Here is a 17768-nt window from a genome sequence, read left to right as displayed (position 1 = left end):
AGGATTTAGGCAAGCCCTTTCTGAGGAAAAAACATTTACCTGGAGACATGAAGGATGAGAAGGCATCAAGCCAGAGGAAGGAGGAGAGACAAATAGCTTAGGCAGAGGAGCCTTAGGGATTGAAAGGCCACTGGAGTGTAACAGGAGTGAGAGAAGACGAGGCTGGTGGGACCAGATGATTCTGGTCCTTATTCGGCTTTTGTGTTTAATCCTGAGAGCAAAGAGAAGCCATTGGTATATATGCTGGGGCTGGAGGCAGATGTGTTTATTGAGTGAGGAGAGACAAAAATGGAAGTAGAACTTTGAGTTAGGGTTGTGATGGTGGACATGGACAGGAGTAGAGTGGTGCCTAGGGGGTGATGAGTTACATATTGGAGGATGAGGAAGAGTTTAGGGTCAATAATGACCACCATGCCTTTTTTACTTTGGGCAGCCATACGCTGGTGCAATCTATTCAGATGAAGACTGAAGGAGGATCTAATTTAGACAGATGATGAGTTTTAGGCTTGTTGAGTTTGAAGTTTCCCATGAGATACCCAAATGGAGGTGTTGAGTGGGCTCAGGGATAGTGTGGAGAGAGTCATCTGAAAAGCAACTGAAGCCATGAGAGCAAATGAGATAGTTTAAGGGGAAAGTGCAAAGTGAGAAAAGATCCAGAATAGCTGTCCTCCAATTCTGGGCCTACCTGTTGGGAAGTACAGACCTCTTTACTGTTTCCTGATAGCACGTGGCTGATAAAGGACAGGTCACTGACAGGAAGCAGTTGTTTGTACCGCTGCACGCACTTCTGAAATGGCCATCCTGGTTAATAATGATAGCTCACATTCAGGGCATTTACTACATGTCAAACATGAGCTGAACACTGTACTGATCATGTTTCACTCCGTATTGAAAATCCTTTGAAGCAGGTATTGTCATCTCTATTCTACAGATGATGAAACGGGCTATCAGAAATATGATGAAGGCATGGAGTGGACAACCAAGCTCAGGTCATTGGCTCCAGGACTCAGACTCTTGGTCACCACTATGCTACCTCTCCTTGGCTCCTAGCATCTGCAACTACCTCCCCACCATGATCTTCAGCCTCTCCCCCAACCCCCACCAACAAAAATGTCTTCCTCTACCCTCTTGGCTGCTCCTGGTGGCTGGTTATAGCAGAGGAAGCCAAACACCTGTGACATGGGCCCTATTCCTATTTTTAGCCTGCCATGCCCTGTCTCCAAAGGTGATTTCAAGACATCTTGGAACTGGTGGGAGAGCAAAGGGCAGGAGGATGTGTGCACAGGTCTACTCCCAGACAGTCATCTCTCTTAGCTTGGGCTGCTTCAACAAAATGCCATAGACTGGGTAGCTTAAACAGAAATTTATTTTCTCACAGTTCTGTAAGCTAGAAGTCCTCCAAGATTAGAGTTCCGGCTGAGTCGGTTTCTATTGAGGGCCCTCTTCCTAGTTTGCAGATAACCATCTTCTCAGTGTGTCCTCATATAGCCTTTTCTCAGTGCCTGCGCCTGACCAGAGTTGAGAGCTCTCTGTGGTCCTGCAAGGACACTAATCCTATCAGAACAGAGCTCCACCCTTAAGATTTCATATAACTTCACTTTCTTACTCTAAATACAGCCACTCTTGGGGTTAGGGCTTCAACGTAGGAATCTTGGGAAGACATATGTGTTCAATTTTAACACCATCTAAATATCCAATCACCACATTGTAGTCCACTTATTCTAAATATCTGTAGAGGGCAGATGTGAATTCAGACACATCCCTGCTGCTCAGAAGAGAATCTGGGGCTGGGTTCAACATGAGAAAGAACCCATTACCTCTCAGTCCAATACTATCCTAGAAAAGAGAACCATGTTACTTGGGTTCACAATGCTGGCAGATAGTACCCTTACTGACCCTGTGTGCTTTCTAGATTCCAGGTCTGTGCAGGCTCAATTACCCAGAAACTTATTCCCAAAGTATCTATTCATTTGAAGTGGCCAAGCATTTGACTTAGGTGGCTGAGGCCACTGCAACCCTGTAGAGACATCAGAGAGATCCCAAAAGCCTCCTGGATTACTCTGGTTTGAGCTGATTCTGGCCCAGGAACTACAAGTGAATCTTAAGCCAGTCATGAGTAGATGATGTTCATCTACTCATGTTCTTCCATGAAGGAACCAGTCTTTGCATTTGTTTGTGGTCACAAAAGACAGTGGGCCCTAGTGAGAGCACATCCTGTTGGGGGGGTCTCCTTCTCCCAGCAGCAGTGCTGCTTCAAGCCTATAGCTCAGTTCTACAAATAGCTATCATTTGGACGCTCATTTTGTACAAGCATTATGCTAGCGTGTTATTGGTTATAATAACTTTGGTTACACTCTATTATTCAAACTTGTAGAGCTAGGTGATATAATACCCATTTTGCAGATGAGGGAATAGGCCCAAATAGGTTATTTGCACAAGGCCATACAGCTAGTGAGAGGTGGAGCTGGGATTTAAAGCCAGGCATTTGAACTCCAGAGCTTGTACGTTTGACCGCTCTGCATACTGCCATCAGATCTGGCCACCACCACATGTGGTGGAGGGATACTCTGCCTCTACATTAGTCTCCTAATCCCTCAGACCAAGCCCTCAGACCAAGGCTGAAGGGTCCCCCATTTCAGCAGCCTGTGATTTTGTATGCCAGCCACGGGCCCTCATATTTCTCACATTTATTTCCATCTAGTCCTCTCTGCAACCTAGGTTCATGGAGATTAGCTTGGGTTACCTTTATTATAGGCTGCAGAGGTCTGGCTACCTTTCTGAAGACCAAACTGAAATGCTGTATGAGGTGATCATAGAATTGGCATTGTTAGGACCTGGTGGGTATTAGTTCTGGAAGGCGTGGAGAATCAAGCCCGGGGAGGCTTTTCTGGTTTCTATGCCTCCTCTCCAGTGCTTCCTGGGATAGGAGCCAGGAGGGAATCTTGGGCACTGACTGAGGAGAAGTGGTGGGCTGGGCTGGGCCTCAGGAGCCCTGGCCAATCTCTCTTCCCCAACCTCAATCTGGCCTCAGGAACCAGTTTCAGTGTCACAGCTCTTAGAATTGTTGCAGAATTTTGTGCCTGTACGCATTTGGCCAGAGCCAAGAGTCCTTAGTTGTCTAAAGATTGCCAAAGCCCAAGTGACCCTGGCGTGGGTCAGAATGACTGGATTAGCCAGTCTGTCAAATTCATTTTCAGTCAAACCTTCTCTAAGCTCTAGTGCTCCAGAGCCAGGTGACTCCTGAAACGGTTTTAAAGCCCCATAAAAAGACTCCCTATAATTGGGTTAACTTTGGTTAAGGTTTTTGTAAGGTTATCACAAGCCTTTCTAGTCCCCCTCAAGTTCTTTGAAGCTGTTTTCCCCTTAACTGGGTTTATGCATCCATTTCCCTCCTGCCAGGTTCTCCAGGGCAGGCCCCCATCTCCTTTGGGAGGAAGTGCCCCATCTCCTTTGGGAGGAACTGCCACCACCTGACCTTCAGGCTCTTCCTTCACCAGATGGTTCTGGTCCAGATATGGCTCTTCAGGGGTTTCAGGCCCAGGGAAGCCCAGAGCAAAAGGGAAGATGCCAGGTGGAAGGAACTGCCCTGCAGAAAGGGTCCCCAGGAGCCCTGTTAATGGGAATTTATTCAGCAGGTCAGGCAGCAATTTTCCCTGGAGACCATCCTGAAAAAAAACTTCCCGAGGAAGTAATTGACCGACCCTGGGGAAAAGCTGAAGAGGGGGTAGTATCATCAAAATGTCCTGGGAGGGGAGGTGGGTCTCCCTTGGGTCTCCTACTCGGGATCGATCTACCCTTATCCCCTTTTCCAAAGCGGCGCAAACAATTACCAGCACGTTCTCAGCACTAGGTCTAATTGGGTGAGTTTTTATTGTAGAAATGCGGCCCCTGAAGATGTGAGACGCGTAGGTGGGCCCCTGCGCCTTTCCACTGGCCTCCCACTGCCCGTGCCCACAGAAGGAACACAGGGTCCTTAGACCCGGGCGGGACCCACTGAAACCCCGCGTTCGGTCATTTCCCCAGGGGGATGCGGCCCCGGAGTGCCAACCTTCCAAAGTTCTGGTGAGTTCACGACGCTGAGATCCTAGTGGGGTCCTCCTCGGTGTCAAGGAGCAAGAGAGGTGGTGGCAGCAGTGGGGAAACAGCCACAGGGCCTGCGAGTCCAGACAGGTAGCTCCAGGCTAGTTGCACGCTCGCGGTTCCTGTCCCTTCCGTGTGCAAAGTAAGGAAGTCAGCAGGCGGCGAGCAAGCCTTCTGTGCCCGGGCTGGCGCGCCGCCTTTCAGGAAGGTTTCCCGACTGGACCCTTTGTCCAGAGGAAGAAAGATTTGGCCAAGGGATGAGAACCACGGTACCTACAGGTACTGGAATCGAGACCCTACACAGCCTCCCGACGCCTCGGTCTCCCTTTCCGCTGGGGTTGCCACTCTAGTTCAGGAAGGGTCTTTGGGTCAGGGCGCAGTGTTCCCAGGGGCCAGCGATCCCCGGCATCATGCCCTCTCTACCAGGCTCAAGCTGGCTGCTCTTGGCTAGGTCGGGACTGGGCGCCCGGCGGCCGTGGCTCAGTCCCACACTACACCGGCCGCGTCTTCCAGGGCGCGCGGGCATCGCGCAGCGAGCGGTCGTGGGGCAGCGCGGCAAAGGCCGAATGGCGCAGCTGGCAACCGATGAAGAGGACGACGAGCGCCACTGAGAGCAGCAGCAGGAAGAAGAGCAGCAGGTAGGTGGGCAGGTCGGGCTTTGTGGCCGCGCCGTCCCGCATACCGCGCGCAGTGGCCAGCTCCAGCGGCAAAGCGCCTTCTGCCTTGACCGTGGCTCCTGGGGCCAGCGCGCTGTCTACCGCCGCCTCGGGGCCGCCCGTGGCGTTGAATATGTCGCCGTACATGGCCCGCGGGTCCCGCCGACCCCAGCCGGACCGCTTCACTTGGCCTGGAGCATACTGGCGAAACCCGGCGCCCCCATGGCGCGCCTCTCCCGCCCTGCCGCGCTCAACTGACCGAGAGTCAGTGCCTTGGGCTGGCGGGGACTGCAAAGACCCCAGGACGCGTCCGCTCACTCGCCTCTGCGCTCAGCTGCCTTCCCTGCCGGCCGGCGGACCCCAGTGCTCGGAGCTGGAGAGTTCTATGCCGCGTCCCTCGGGCTCACCGTTTCTCACCGTCGCCACCAGGACAGAGGTCCCAGTCACTGACTCGTCTTTCGGCTTTACAACAGCCAGCTCAGCTCGGACCCTCAGCTCCAGTGAGCTCCAGGTGCCGGGCACCTCTGGGCTGCGGCTGCTGGGAGAGGCACTCAGCGAGTGCAGCCGCAGCCCGGGGTCTCTGCTCAGCGCTGGTGGCAGAGCGCACGGAGGGCGGGTGGCCAGAGAGTCCTCCGCATCCTCCGGCGCTGCCGTCACCGCAGCGTCTCGGAGCAGTCCTGCAGCCTCGGGTCCCTGTCGAGACGCCCGGTGTTCGGCGAGCTTGTCCCCACTCGCTCCGGCTGCTGCACTCCTGTTTTGAGCAGGAGACTGAGCTTTCTGGCGGCTCTGAGCGCGCTCTGGTCCCGGGCGGGGGTGCGGGGGAGGGGCGGGACTGGCGGCGGCTGCCCGGGGGGACGGCTGCGAACCAATGAGGGCAAGAGAGGACGCGGCTGCGACTGCCCCCGGCCTGGCCTCACATCACTCACGGACAGAGGGACAGAGACAGGGACAGAGAGAAAGAGAGAAAAGCACAGGGTCACAGGAAGACTGACGGGCAAAGACACAGTTACAGACCTATGAACAGAGCGACACGCCAAACAGGGACAAACCGTTGAGGTAAGCAAACCAACTCAGAGACAAAGCTCAGCCGAGCGTGCACACCTGCATTCATCCTCCTACTTGACAGGCTCCCTCCAGGCATGGCCTGGTTTGTTCCGAGTGCCCACTGGCTGTTGGGTAGCTCAGGCCGGGCACACCACCTCCAAGGGTGTGCAGACGCGCTCCTAGACAAGCATATTCAAGCTGAGACTGGTTCCATGGACCCCGTGTCCTCTCCGGCTGCGTCCTGCCAGTCTGTGTGCATTCTGCACCGTGTGCACAAATGTTCAGCTCTCTTTTGCCTATTCTGCCTGGGCACAGAGGGGCAAGAAAAGGACACGGCGCTAGTAGTTCCCCCCCCCCCCCGCCCGCTCTTGGCAGCCCTGGAAAGGTGAGGTGGCCAGGACAGAGGTGTGCAATCAGTTGGATTGAGTGGGGAGGTATCTCCTTTCCCAGGAGTCTGAACTGCTCACTTCCTCTGAGAATTCTTCCAGGCCCCCCCGACCAGAGTGGGAACAACTACCCTGGACCACCACAGCCCCTGCACTTCTTAACAAGCACCACCCCTCACTTCTGGCCTGGCATTTTCTTTCAGGGCCAGAATTAGGGGGAGGTGGGTGAGAAGCCTAGGGCGCAATACTGAGTGACACACTCACTCTCAAGAGTCCACAAGTGCAGGGCTGGGAGTAGGCGTCTCCTTCAGTTTTGCCCCTAGATGCGTCACCCCTCACCCTGGTCCAGCCCTGTTGTCTGCTCATTTGTCAGAGACCCTCAAAGGGTCAGCCAAGTTCACATCTGTGTCTTCTCCTCTTTTCCTCTTCCCACATTCAGGTGTGCAATACATGGGGAGAGCTTGGTGACACCGGCTGAGAGAGCCAGTAGAAAGATGAGTTCGTTATTCTCTCTTCCCACCTCATGCCTGGCCATCAGCATAACAAGAACAACCAAGGTGTGCAGACCTTGGCCAGAGCTCATACCCACAAATCCCTGCTCAGCCCGGCAGAGTCACCTCTGTGAGCTCTTTGTCGAAGTTGAAACTGTGGTTCCAAGTCCTGACTCTACAGTGTTTACCAAATGAGGTACAAAAATGCCCTCTTTGATGTTTTTCACTTAGTCCCAGAGATAGGCCTGTGGGGGTTTCAGCAGGGCTTGACAGGATTCAGCACTGCCCTATCTGCCCGATCAGCATCCCAGGCAGAGCCCTCCTTGGTCCCGGGGGGCTGCCCGGTCTGCTTCCAGTGCACAGGGTGCTGGGCCCCTCCACGTGGCTGCTGCCACTGCCTCATTTTCCAGATGGCAAAGTTGGCTCTGAGAGGGTCCAGGGCTTATCCGTGTTAGCACAGGACAGCCACCATGTATCCGTGACATAGTAGCAGCAGTGGCAGTGGGCCCTCGGGAGATGGGGGGAGTCCCTTTCTCTGAAGACCTGACCTGTTTCAGACAGCATTTTTCTCAGCCAGCAGCATGCTAGAGAACATTATGTGAAGCCAGAACAGGCCTACTCATCAGGACTTTCAGCCAGGGGGAGACTTAGCTCGTCAGTTGGATGGAGGGGGTTGGGATGGAGGTGATGCTCCTGCTGTCAGTAACTTCCTGGGTCCTGGGAAGGCATGAATGGCTTCACCAATGAGTGGTGAGACCTGATTCAAAAATAAACGGCATAACATTCACCAGCCTGGTGAATCTCGAAACTGACTCCATCCCATCATCTGATCTGACCAGAGACTGGCAGGCTGACAGGACCACAGGACAGAACTGGAGACACCCTTTCTGGGATAGGAGACAAAGCCCTTTCAGAGCTTTCTCCTTGTAGAATCCTTTCTCCCTTTCTCCCTCACACCCCATCCTCTCTCCAGTTACCCCACTCCACTAACCAAACTGCAGCCACTTCAAAAGCCCTGGCAAGACCATTCTCCAAGCCTCCTATGGACTATTCTCATTAGGAAAGCTGCTTCATTCCAGAGTCTGGGCTTGCTCTACTTGCTATTTAGTTATTAAAATGGTTATTGTAGGCCGGGCGTGGTGGCTCACACTTGCAATCCTAGCACTTATGGAGGCGGAGGCAGGCGGATCACCTGAGGTCAGGAGTTCAAGACTAGCCTGACCAATATGGTAAAACCCCGTCTCTACTAAAAATACAAAGAAATTAGCCAGATGTGGTGGCTGGTGCCTGTAATCCCAGCTACTTGGGAATGCAGGACTTGGGTTGCTCAGTTTGGGGTTTGGCCTAGAATTTCCACCTGGGGTCTATATGGGAAGTGGCATGGCCTACCTTCCCCACTTTCTCTCAGGTCCACCATAATCCTAGATATGAACCCAGGAAGGGGACTTACTGACACCAGGCAGCTCATTTGGGAGGTTCTAAGTGGAATCTGGGTAAGGCCTCAGCCCTTTGGGCTGTAAAATGAGGGGTGATGGTAAATAAGTGTTTTCTGGTCCTCCTCTGGAAACATGCTGTGATTGTCCAGGAAATGGTGTGGAGCAGGGTGTCTGCAAAGGGTTTGGTGTGGATGAAAGGTCCCTGCAGCTCCACTGGTCACAGTGGCAGGACGGGGATGGTGGTGAAACAGGGATGATGGTGGTGGTGGTGGTGGTGGTGGTGGTGGTTGTGGGCAGGGAAGTCTTTGAACCTGATGTCCCCAACACTGCTCATTCCTTCCCCACAGCTGCTGCTGTTCCCATGCTGCATTTTATAGAAATGACACACGCAAGGTCTCCCACCTGTGAATGAAGAAGCTGGGACTCGGATGCGGAAAGTGGGGCCCCAGAGTCCATGCACGTAGCCACTATAATGAACCATCTGCCGTGGCAGAATGATTCTAGTAACTAACATTCCTGGCCCTCTTACCACAGGCTGAGCACTAGGTGGGGGCTTAGCATTCATCTTTCTCCCCACAGCAACCTGTGATAGGCACTTCTATCACCCTCATTTTCTTAAGGAGAAAGCCAGAACCCCAGGAAGTGGTGTCACTTGCCAAGATCACATAGCTGGTCATGGTGCAGGGGACCCTCCAACTGTGGTCTGTGCTTGTCCACTCAGTCTGAAGCTGCATTTTGTAAAGAGAAGCTCAACAGAGAACATGTGGTCAAACTGCCTTCCCTTTTAGTACAGTCGGAGGAGGTATCTTGCCTTTTGGGGGGGCCCTGAAGTGGGGAGGGTACTGTTTCTTTTCTGAAAGATGTTCAGGGCCCTGAGAGGGCAGTCACGTTCCCTGCACATCCCCGGGCAGGAAATTAAACAAGGCTGGTACTGAGTAAATGCAGAGATGAAGTTTACACAGCTCTTTATACAAGCCAGAGTGACTTTCCATTAAGGGAGCTTTGTGTCACCATACATTTAAGTCTTTGGAAAAGATTATAAAAAGGGGCTTAGAGGTTGGCTTTGACAGGCAGAGGTCATGGGGTGGGACCTTACGGCAACCTCTTTCCCATTATGTAGTTGTTGAGTGACACGCTTTTCTTCCCTGCTGACCTGTCTGTGGAGAAACCGAGGGAGGCAAGGCAAGGGTGCCTTTCCTGCCAGTGAGAGCCATTTGGCAGCTGTTTAATGGAAACTTGGGAGACTGGGAGCATTAGAGGCCCAGGATTTCATAAACTGTGCCACGCAGGCCTGTGGTGCCTGGTGGAGCTATTTCTGTTTCTTCCACACACCAAGGGAATTATTATTAAACTACTCAGCGTGACGCAGAAGCTGGGGGTGAAGATCAAAGGTGAAAAATCGCTGTCTGAAGGTTGAAGTCGGTTGCTGCTGGCGTGGTTTCCCCATGTGGTGTGAGTCTGCCGGGTTGGGGTCAGTGGCTGCTGGCGTGGTTTCCCTGTGTGGTGTGAGTCTGCCGGGTTGGGGTTGGTGGCTGCTGGTGTGGTTTCCCTGTGTGGTGTGAGTCTGCCAGGTTGGGGTAGGTGGCTGCTGGCGTGGTTTCCCTGTGTGGTGTGAGTCTGCCGGAGCATGGAATGGCCGCTCCCTCTGTGAGTACGGACGATGCCCTTGCTTTCAGAATCGTTCTGTTTGTTTTTTAAATCATCACCCTGTTAGTGACTTTCTGTTTGTTTGTTTGTTTTAGATGACTTTGGCAACCATAGTGGTTGGTGACTTTAAGGTTCCATTTTAGAATGACCTTTTCTTTTTTTTTTGGAGATGGAGTCCCACTCTGTCGCCCAGGCTGGAGTGCAGTGGCGTGATCTCGGCTCACTGCAACCTTCGCCTCCCGGGTTCAAAGTGATTCTCCTGCCTCAGCCTCCCAAGTAGCTGGGATTACAAGCACCAGCCACCACACCCGGCTAATTTCTTTGTATTTTTAGTAGAGACGCGGTTTCACCATATTGGTCAGGCTGGTCTTGAACTCCTGACCTCAGGTGATCCACCTGCCTCCGCCTCCATAAGTGCTAGGATTGCAGGTGTGAGCCACCACGCCCGGCCTACAATAACCATTTTAATAACTAAATAGCAAGTAGAGCAAGCCCAGACTCTGGAATGAAGCAGCTTTCCTAATGAGAATAGTCCATAGGAGGCTTGGAGAATGGTCTTGCCAGGGCTTTTGAAGTGGCTGCAGTTTGGTTAGTGGAGTGGGGTAACTGGAGAGAGGATGGGGTGTGAGGGAGAAAGGGAGAAAGGATTCTACAAGGAGAAAGCTCTGAAAGGGCTTTGTCTCCTATCCCAGAAAGGGTGTCTCCAGTTCTGTCCTGTGGTCCTGTCAGCCTGCCAGTCTCTGGTCAGATCAGATGATGGGATGGAGTCAGTTTCGAGATTCACCAGGCTGGTGAATGTTATGCCATTTATTTTTGAATCAGGTCTCACCACTCATTGGTTAGCACCTCAACATTTTTTTCTATGGCCTCAATGACATGTGACCTCATCTGCCTCTCTGAGTCCCTTTAGCAGTGTAACCTCAAGCCAAGTAGGTTACAGCCTGTAGGACCCTGGGACGGATAGACTGATTGTCACCCCCTGGACCCAATCATCTTGCCTTCTCTAGGAAGGGCAGAGGTTTGCATGATGGTGAAACTGCATTGCTCCTGCTGCCAGGGCTCAATTAGGGGTATTGGCTGGGGTCATGGGTGGGGTCGCTGCATGCTAAGGAATGAGCTGTCACTCTGGCCAAGGACTGGCAAGGAGACTAAAGCTGGGATAGGGCCGGTATATGGTCAAAGACTGGGAACAGGAGTGTTGTTTAGGATCAGTTGCCAGGCTCAGGGGCCCCTGGTAGTCTGGCTAGCATCCTCAGGTCCCTGTCCCTGGGCTTCCAGGATAGGGGGCCTGGCCTTTGTGGTTACACTTATGGAGAGACTGGGAGCCAGAAGGAGTGCCTTAGACCCGTAAATGGAGACAGGTGGCAAGGCAGGGAGCAGGTGTGTTTAATCACTTCAGAGGCGCCAACTCATCTATGGCACTGACGCAGGACTGCTTCGTGGAAAGGTCTGGAACTTGGTAGTGAGGCCAGGGCAAAAGAGCTCCTTCAGAAAATGTTTGGTTTTGTCTAGGATTGCATTTTCCAAAATTCGGCATGAATACTTCAAGTGGGATGCCATATTACTTTAAGTAGTGCATGGGTGCAGTATTAAACATCATGAATCACACAACGACAAAGATTCTGTCTTTTAATCCTGTTTAATTATTCTGATTATGGCAAGAAGAAAAATTCAGTCTGGCTCAGTGTCATCTCAGGTCCTCCAAGAAGCACATGCAGAAGATGTATTAGAGGAAACAGCTGTGATGGGTAAAAAAAAGGGGCATGAACAAGAGGCATCAGGGAGAGCATTGAGGTCACAGTACTGCTCTGACCCGTGAGAGGAGAGAGAGGGAAGAAAGGACTCGGTAAGAAGAGCCTCAAGCTGAAAGTGTCTCAGTCAGGCTGTAAGGAATTCCTAAGCAAACCCCACCTGTTAGGAGCCCCCTGCCAGGTGGGACATATGAAGCTGGTGGCACTATTGCCCTTGCTAGCCAAGCATGGAGTTATCTTTCCTCTGCTGAGGTTGGGGCTAGTGAGCCTTTGCAAAAGGCTGTCAGGTCCTAGAGGAAGGGGCAGGTACCAAGGTTGAAGTGCCAGCAAGACTCAACCCTCCCAGGAAGCCCCCTCTCCCAGCCTTTGGCCCCAACTAACCCTTCCTTTCTGCCCTCTCTTTAGTGGATGAGGCCCAGGCAGTCCCCACCTGATTACTGCCTGTCTCAACTGTGTGCCTCATATTCAGTCTTCCCAGGGTGAGAGTGAAAGAGTGAACCTCATTCTTGGGGTTGGACCTCTGAGTCTGGGCTTAAGTTGGAGCCCAGGGTGTCAAGCAGACCTCCCTTGTGGCTAGAGCTTCATGTCTGTGGTCAGCAGCGTCAGGCCCACGTGTGTCCTGGGCTGTCGTCTCTGCTGGGCCTTCTCCCTCCCCTTGCCATCAATATTTCCACAGGGCTGGCTACTGCCCAGGCCCAGAGCCCCATTGCTGGACACTGAGACTATAGCAGCCTCTTGCCTTTCACTCACCCTGTCGTCCATCCTTAGGGACGGTTCTAGGTCTTTTGAAATCTGGAGCTTGTACATCTTAGGGGCCCTCTCTGAGAACAAGAGCAAATCATTAGGTTTTAAAGTGAATATTTATTTAGAATGAAAAATGGAATCAAAATGAATTGAAATTTTTAAAAATCTGACAAGGATTCAAAATATGAAACAAAACACAACAAAACTATCCAGATTGGCTTTTGGCCACAAAGGAAGGACTGGGAAGGGCCATCGGGCTCTACCTTCCTAGGGTTCAGGAGCAGGCTGGTTGGGAGGCCAGGGAATGGCCCCATTGACTTGTAACCCCCACCCATGGCTGAGGGCAGGACCAGCTAGAAAGACTGGTCTTAGTCAGCAATAAGCTCTAGGACTGGGAACCTGCCTTCTCTCTGCATCCTCAGGAGTCAGCGGTCTGGGCCAGCCTGTGGCGGGCTGGGGCTGGGGCTGGGAGAGCGGGCAGCAGGAGGTGCAGGCTTGGCTCTCTGCATCCTCAGGAGTCAGCAGTTTGGGCCAGCCCGAGAGGGACTGGGACTGGGAGAGCCGGCAGCAGGAGGTGCAGGCTTGGCTCTCTGCATCCTCAGGAGTCAGCAGTTTGGGCCAGCCCGTGAGGGACTGGGGCTGGGAGAGCCGGCAGCAGGTCGTGCAGGCTTGAGCTCTTTGCCTGTAGATTCTCCTCCTGAGCTGGGGACCTATGTGGGCAGCTAGAAGCCTGACTTCCCTCTCAGGGGATTACTCCTGGCCCTGCAAGGACAGGCACCCCCTCCCACTCACCCCATTCCTCCCCAAACACCAGGTCAAGCCTACAAATCCAGTCCTCTAGAGAAAGCTCTTTCCTATGAGGGGCCCTGTCTTCCTGGGCATAAATCCTGAGGTTGCTTCCCAGATTAATGGGAGCCTGGGATAGGAGAGACATCCTTTGGACAACATTCTCTCTTTATGCCCATCCCTGCCCCCCACATGCACTGAAAGGGTAGGGAGAATTTCTACCCTTAATTAGAAAGAGGAAGAAAATCCAAGTTTATGAAATTCAGGCATATATTTCTTCAGGGTGTGAAATTATGTTTTCTTTTCCTCCCAAAGTTCTAAAAGAAAACCCAACTACCTGGTTTCTTTTTGATAAAACTACCAGGGATCTCCATTCTCTTGTCTGGATAAGTCCCTCCCTACAATCAAGCACCCCCTGCTTCAAACCTTGCCTTTGGCTGCTGCCCGGGCAGCTCTCATGTCTTTCCCAGTCCTCCCTCCTGCTCTGTCACTGGGCAGCAAGTCTTCTTTCACGGGGTGTGGCAGAAGTGTCACTGGTTGCTCAGTGGCCCCAGGCAGAAGGGGCTGTGGATCTGGGGTCAGGGCAGAGAAAGCCCCCTGTCCAAAGAATCGGCACACAATGATCATGAAAGGTCTGTGGAAGAGGATGCCTTATGCTCTGTGAGTCCTTGATGGGGAGGAAGGGATGAATATGCCCATGGCCTGATTCATGAGGAAATGTGATTATTTTTAAAAAGTTTTAAGTGAGAGAACTGAAGCTGTCCTTTAAAGTGGCATTTTAAAACCTAAATTGGAAACTACATTAGCATTGCCATTTTATGCTGAGGCAATAGAAATTCAACATGCTCTTGTCAGGCTCCCAGGTCAGACGTGAGGTTGTCTCCATCCTGAAGGCTTCCTTTGAGGAGGCATATGGGGTTCTCTGTACCCCAGTTCTGCTGGGGAAGGTGCTTGTCCCACCCCCTCCCACCAGGAGGCTGCTTGTGGGCTGCCTGTGGATGGGAGAAGGGGACTGGATGGCTTGGAGTCATCTTGCCCCTTCTTGGAGAAAGCCTTTAAGATGACACTGCCCCAGAAGTGGTGCTGGGCTTCACCAGTGAGTGGACGGTCTCAACATCTCCGCTGGAACCAAACAGGGAAAGCAAGAAGATACTTGAGGTTGTTTAGGGCATTTTAAGATATGAAAAGCTGCCTTCCAGCCTGGTCCCCCAACCCCTGAATTCACCCATCCAGGTGAGGAAAGCAGCCTCACCCATGGCTCCCCACTGGGAGCTGAAGGGCTGGGGACAGCAGTTCTCCAGGGACTGGTCTCGATTGCTTTTCATGGGAATTCTCCCCAACCCCTTCGGAATTACCTGGCATGCTTTTAAAAATTCAAGTTTTGCCCCCCCAGCCCCAAAGATCTGAACCTAGCATTTGGAGCTGCGAATGGGCATATACATTTGGGCATGCTATTGTCAAGTATTAACCAAGGCATCCCCCTGCATTTCCTGACACCTGTGGTCCTTCCTTGCAGCCAGACAGCAACCAGACTGCTCAATATTAATTGCTTCAGGGAAGGGAGGGCATCGCAGAACTCGGCTAACAAAAGAGTCAAATTATTAGCTTTTGAGTTTCAAAATCTAGGCCCGGGTATAGGTTTGGAACAAGACATGATGAGTAAGGGCAGCACTGTGGCTCACACACATGGTACCTTTGGGCGAATTACAAAAAGGTGCCCTTTCCCTGGGCATGGCATGTGAAATTTCCCTGTTGTGCGGTGCACACACTGCTCAACTTTATATGGCAATCCTGCATAAAAGCAAATTTTCCCACCTCTGAAGTTAAAACAGAATCTCCCTCATCTTGGGGCAAGGTAGAGCAGGAGGTGAGGAGAAGAGAGTTCATGGGGACACAAGGAGACCTTAGATGTGAGGAGGTCTCTGAGAGGGGGTAGAGGAGTGTTCTGCCTGGAGAGAGATGACAGAAGACCAGATAGTTTGGGGGATCAGCGTGCAGAGGGAGATGGGAAATACCTTTCTTAGGGAGCCCTAAGGAGGCAGAAGCCCTCAGATCATTCCTGCAAGCTCACCTCCTACATGCCTGCAAGCTCACCTCAGTGTACATGAAGTGCTGAGGGGCCACAGCAAGCTGCCTCCAGCTCCAAAATGATTTGGAGACAGAAGGGCTTCTGAGTCAGTGCTCTGAGAAGGGCATGAAAGAGGCAAGCAGGCATTCTGCAGCTGTCTTTTTGATGAGAATGAGGTTCCGTGCAGCAGCGACCCACAGGACTGACCTTTAGGAAGCAGATAGACAACACAGGTTTGCTGGACATCAGTGCAGGCAGAGAGGGCCGTGGGTGGGATGATCGCCTGCCTTAAGCCTGCGGAATTCATCACAGGGTCAGGAAAGTGGGTGTGGGACTCAGAACTGAGCTGAGATTTCTACCACCTCCGAGGAATGAGGGACAGGGGGCTCCTAACAGAGACTGACTGGTAATCTTTCATTTCTTACTCACTTGAGTTTGTGGATTAAGATTTATATAAATGTGTAAAGAGAACCACAAGCAAATACCTCCTAGTAATTATCTCTAGGTGGCTGGATTAACAGTGATTTTCATTTTCTTCTTTTCTGAACGCTGAGGTTTTTGGAAATTTCTCCAGTGACCATGGTTTAGTTTTGTAATGAGAATAATATTTTTAAAGAAACAATATAAAACAAAACAGCAAAAGTAATTTGCATTTTAATTTTTCTCCCCCGTCTCCTGGGCCCTCATTCCTTAAGGGCCTCATCCATCTTGCTTCCTTCAGTCCCCTCTGCAGAGGCCTGGGCACTGGCTGAGAGATGGGCTGGGGGCTGGAGGGGATGGAGGCAGTGTGCTCAGTTGGGAGTCCTGGAGCGCTGGGCCTCGATTCACAATGACAGCGGCAATAACATCTCAAAGGACAATTTTCTATCCTCCCTGCGCCCACTGGAGAGACAGGAGGAAAGAGAACCCTCTCATCATTTTGGCTTTCTGGAGATGGTCTCCTCCCTGTGGTGGGAGGGTCCCGTTGGGCTCTGCTGAGCCAGAGGGCGAGTGGGCTGGGCTTGCTCACTGTCTAAGCTCCTGAAATAATGCCCTTTCCTGGAATCGGCTTCTCGGGTTTCTTAGAGCCCTGGTTGAGAACCTTACTCTGAATCACAACGAAGGGAAAGGCCCGCCGGCGAGGGCCCCAGTAGGACCATTTGGAAAGAAAGGAAAAGGATGACAAACCAGCCAGGCCTCTTTAAGGGATCCCCACCTGGGAGGGGACAGGGATGGAAATAGAAGCAAGCAGGCAGGAGGGGAGGTTTAGTGGGCTGGTGGGAGAAGCCTGCTGATTATTAAAGAGTGAATTACCTGGGTCTAATTATGAATGCATAAGCAGCACATTTCCTCCTGATACAGATCGGAAGTGGCTCAGTTTCAGTCACAGAGAAATAAAAGATAAATCTCAAATGTGAGGGATCGCCCCCCGCACTGCCCTGTGTGTTTTCCTCCCTGTCTGCCCTTACCCCACGTTGGCTTGGTTGGGAAGAGGAGTGGACGCCCCACCCCATCTCCTCTTTCATTATCTCTGGCTCTGTTTATTATCTATGTTAACAAATATTAATGTATAATATCTATATTAATATTAATACTATTCTTATATTAATAAATTAATAAACAGTCTCTCTCTCACACACACACACACACACACACACACACACACTCCCTACTTGTTCAGCCTGGCTGGAGCTTTTCTCCCTGCCACCTTTGTCCACAGAACCTGCTGGCATGATGTGGGATGAGGCCCTGTCCGCCCCACTCTGGTACTCTAATGGCAGCACACCCTGGAAGCCTGCTGTCCTGGGCAGGTTGTCCCCTCAGTGCTCTGCCATCTGACACTGGGTGAGTTCTCAGTTCTGGGGACAGAGTGGGAGCGGACCTTGCCCACGTCCCAGTTCAAGAATGACATTTCCTTACCTCCAAGAAACAGGAGACAAAATTGAGACTGGGCAATCCCTGGAGTTGGGGTTATTACCCCAAACCCTTGTTAGCATTGGCTGTCCCTTTACTATTAAAAACAAGGCTGTTGAGTCATGGAGATGCAACACAGGAAAGGGTGGAATTGAGCTATTCACCCCTATTTTTTCCTTGATGCCTTCAATGCTTTATCCTTTATCTGTCTGCATGCCCAACTTATTTATTTATTTATTTATTTATTTATTTATTTATTTATTTATTTTCAGAGATGTGATCTCGCCCTGTCGCCCAAGCTGGAGAGCAAAGGTGAGATCATAGCTTACTGCAGCCTCAAACTCAAGTGATCCTCCTGGACTCAAATGATCCTCCCGCCTCAGCCTTCCAAAGTACGAGGACTACAGACATGAGCCGCTGTGCCTGGCCCCAGATCTTACATGTCCTTCCAAAACTGGATCAGTCCCACCTTAGGGAACATCAGAGAACTAGCTAGAGCACTGGCCCAGGCCTGGGGGCCAGTTGCATCTCTAGTGCCCACCAGTCAGGTGACCTGATAACCATGACATCTGGCAAGGGGAACTCTGTGGCAGGTGTTCAAATAGAGTTGATCATCAGAGTTGCCTGGGGACCTCTTAAAATAGAGACTCCTAGGCCCAGCCCTCAGCTGTTGAATCTACATTATCAGTCTGTGTCAAGGGATTCTCAGGGAGGAGGTCCCAGGACTGTGTGGAGAAATACCCCATAAGGAATGTCCCTCCTGCCCAGGCTGCCTGCTAGGGACAG

The 17768-nt window shown here is 51.9% G+C and overlaps 1 protein-coding gene across 1 annotated transcript; it reads right to left on the bottom strand.

The window, feature by feature from the left end:
• Nucleotides 1-4447: 4447 nt before the first annotated feature.
• On the bottom strand, nt 4448-4931 carry LOC105467104 (small integral membrane protein 32). Its single transcript, XM_071098399.1, has one exon. The coding sequence runs from the start codon at nt 4881-4883 to the stop codon at nt 4572-4574; it is 312 nt and encodes a 103-aa protein (XP_070954500.1). The 5' UTR covers nt 4884-4931; the 3' UTR covers nt 4448-4571.
• Nucleotides 4932-17768: the final 12837 nt, after the last annotated feature.

Source organism: Macaca nemestrina, chromosome 6 (assembly GCF_043159975.1).
Source record: "Macaca nemestrina isolate mMacNem1 chromosome 6, mMacNem.hap1, whole genome shotgun sequence".
Taxonomy (NCBI): domain Eukaryota; kingdom Metazoa; phylum Chordata; class Mammalia; order Primates; family Cercopithecidae; genus Macaca; species Macaca nemestrina.
Note: the sequence above shows the minus strand (reverse complement) of the source record. Positions and strands in the feature narration are given on the sequence as shown.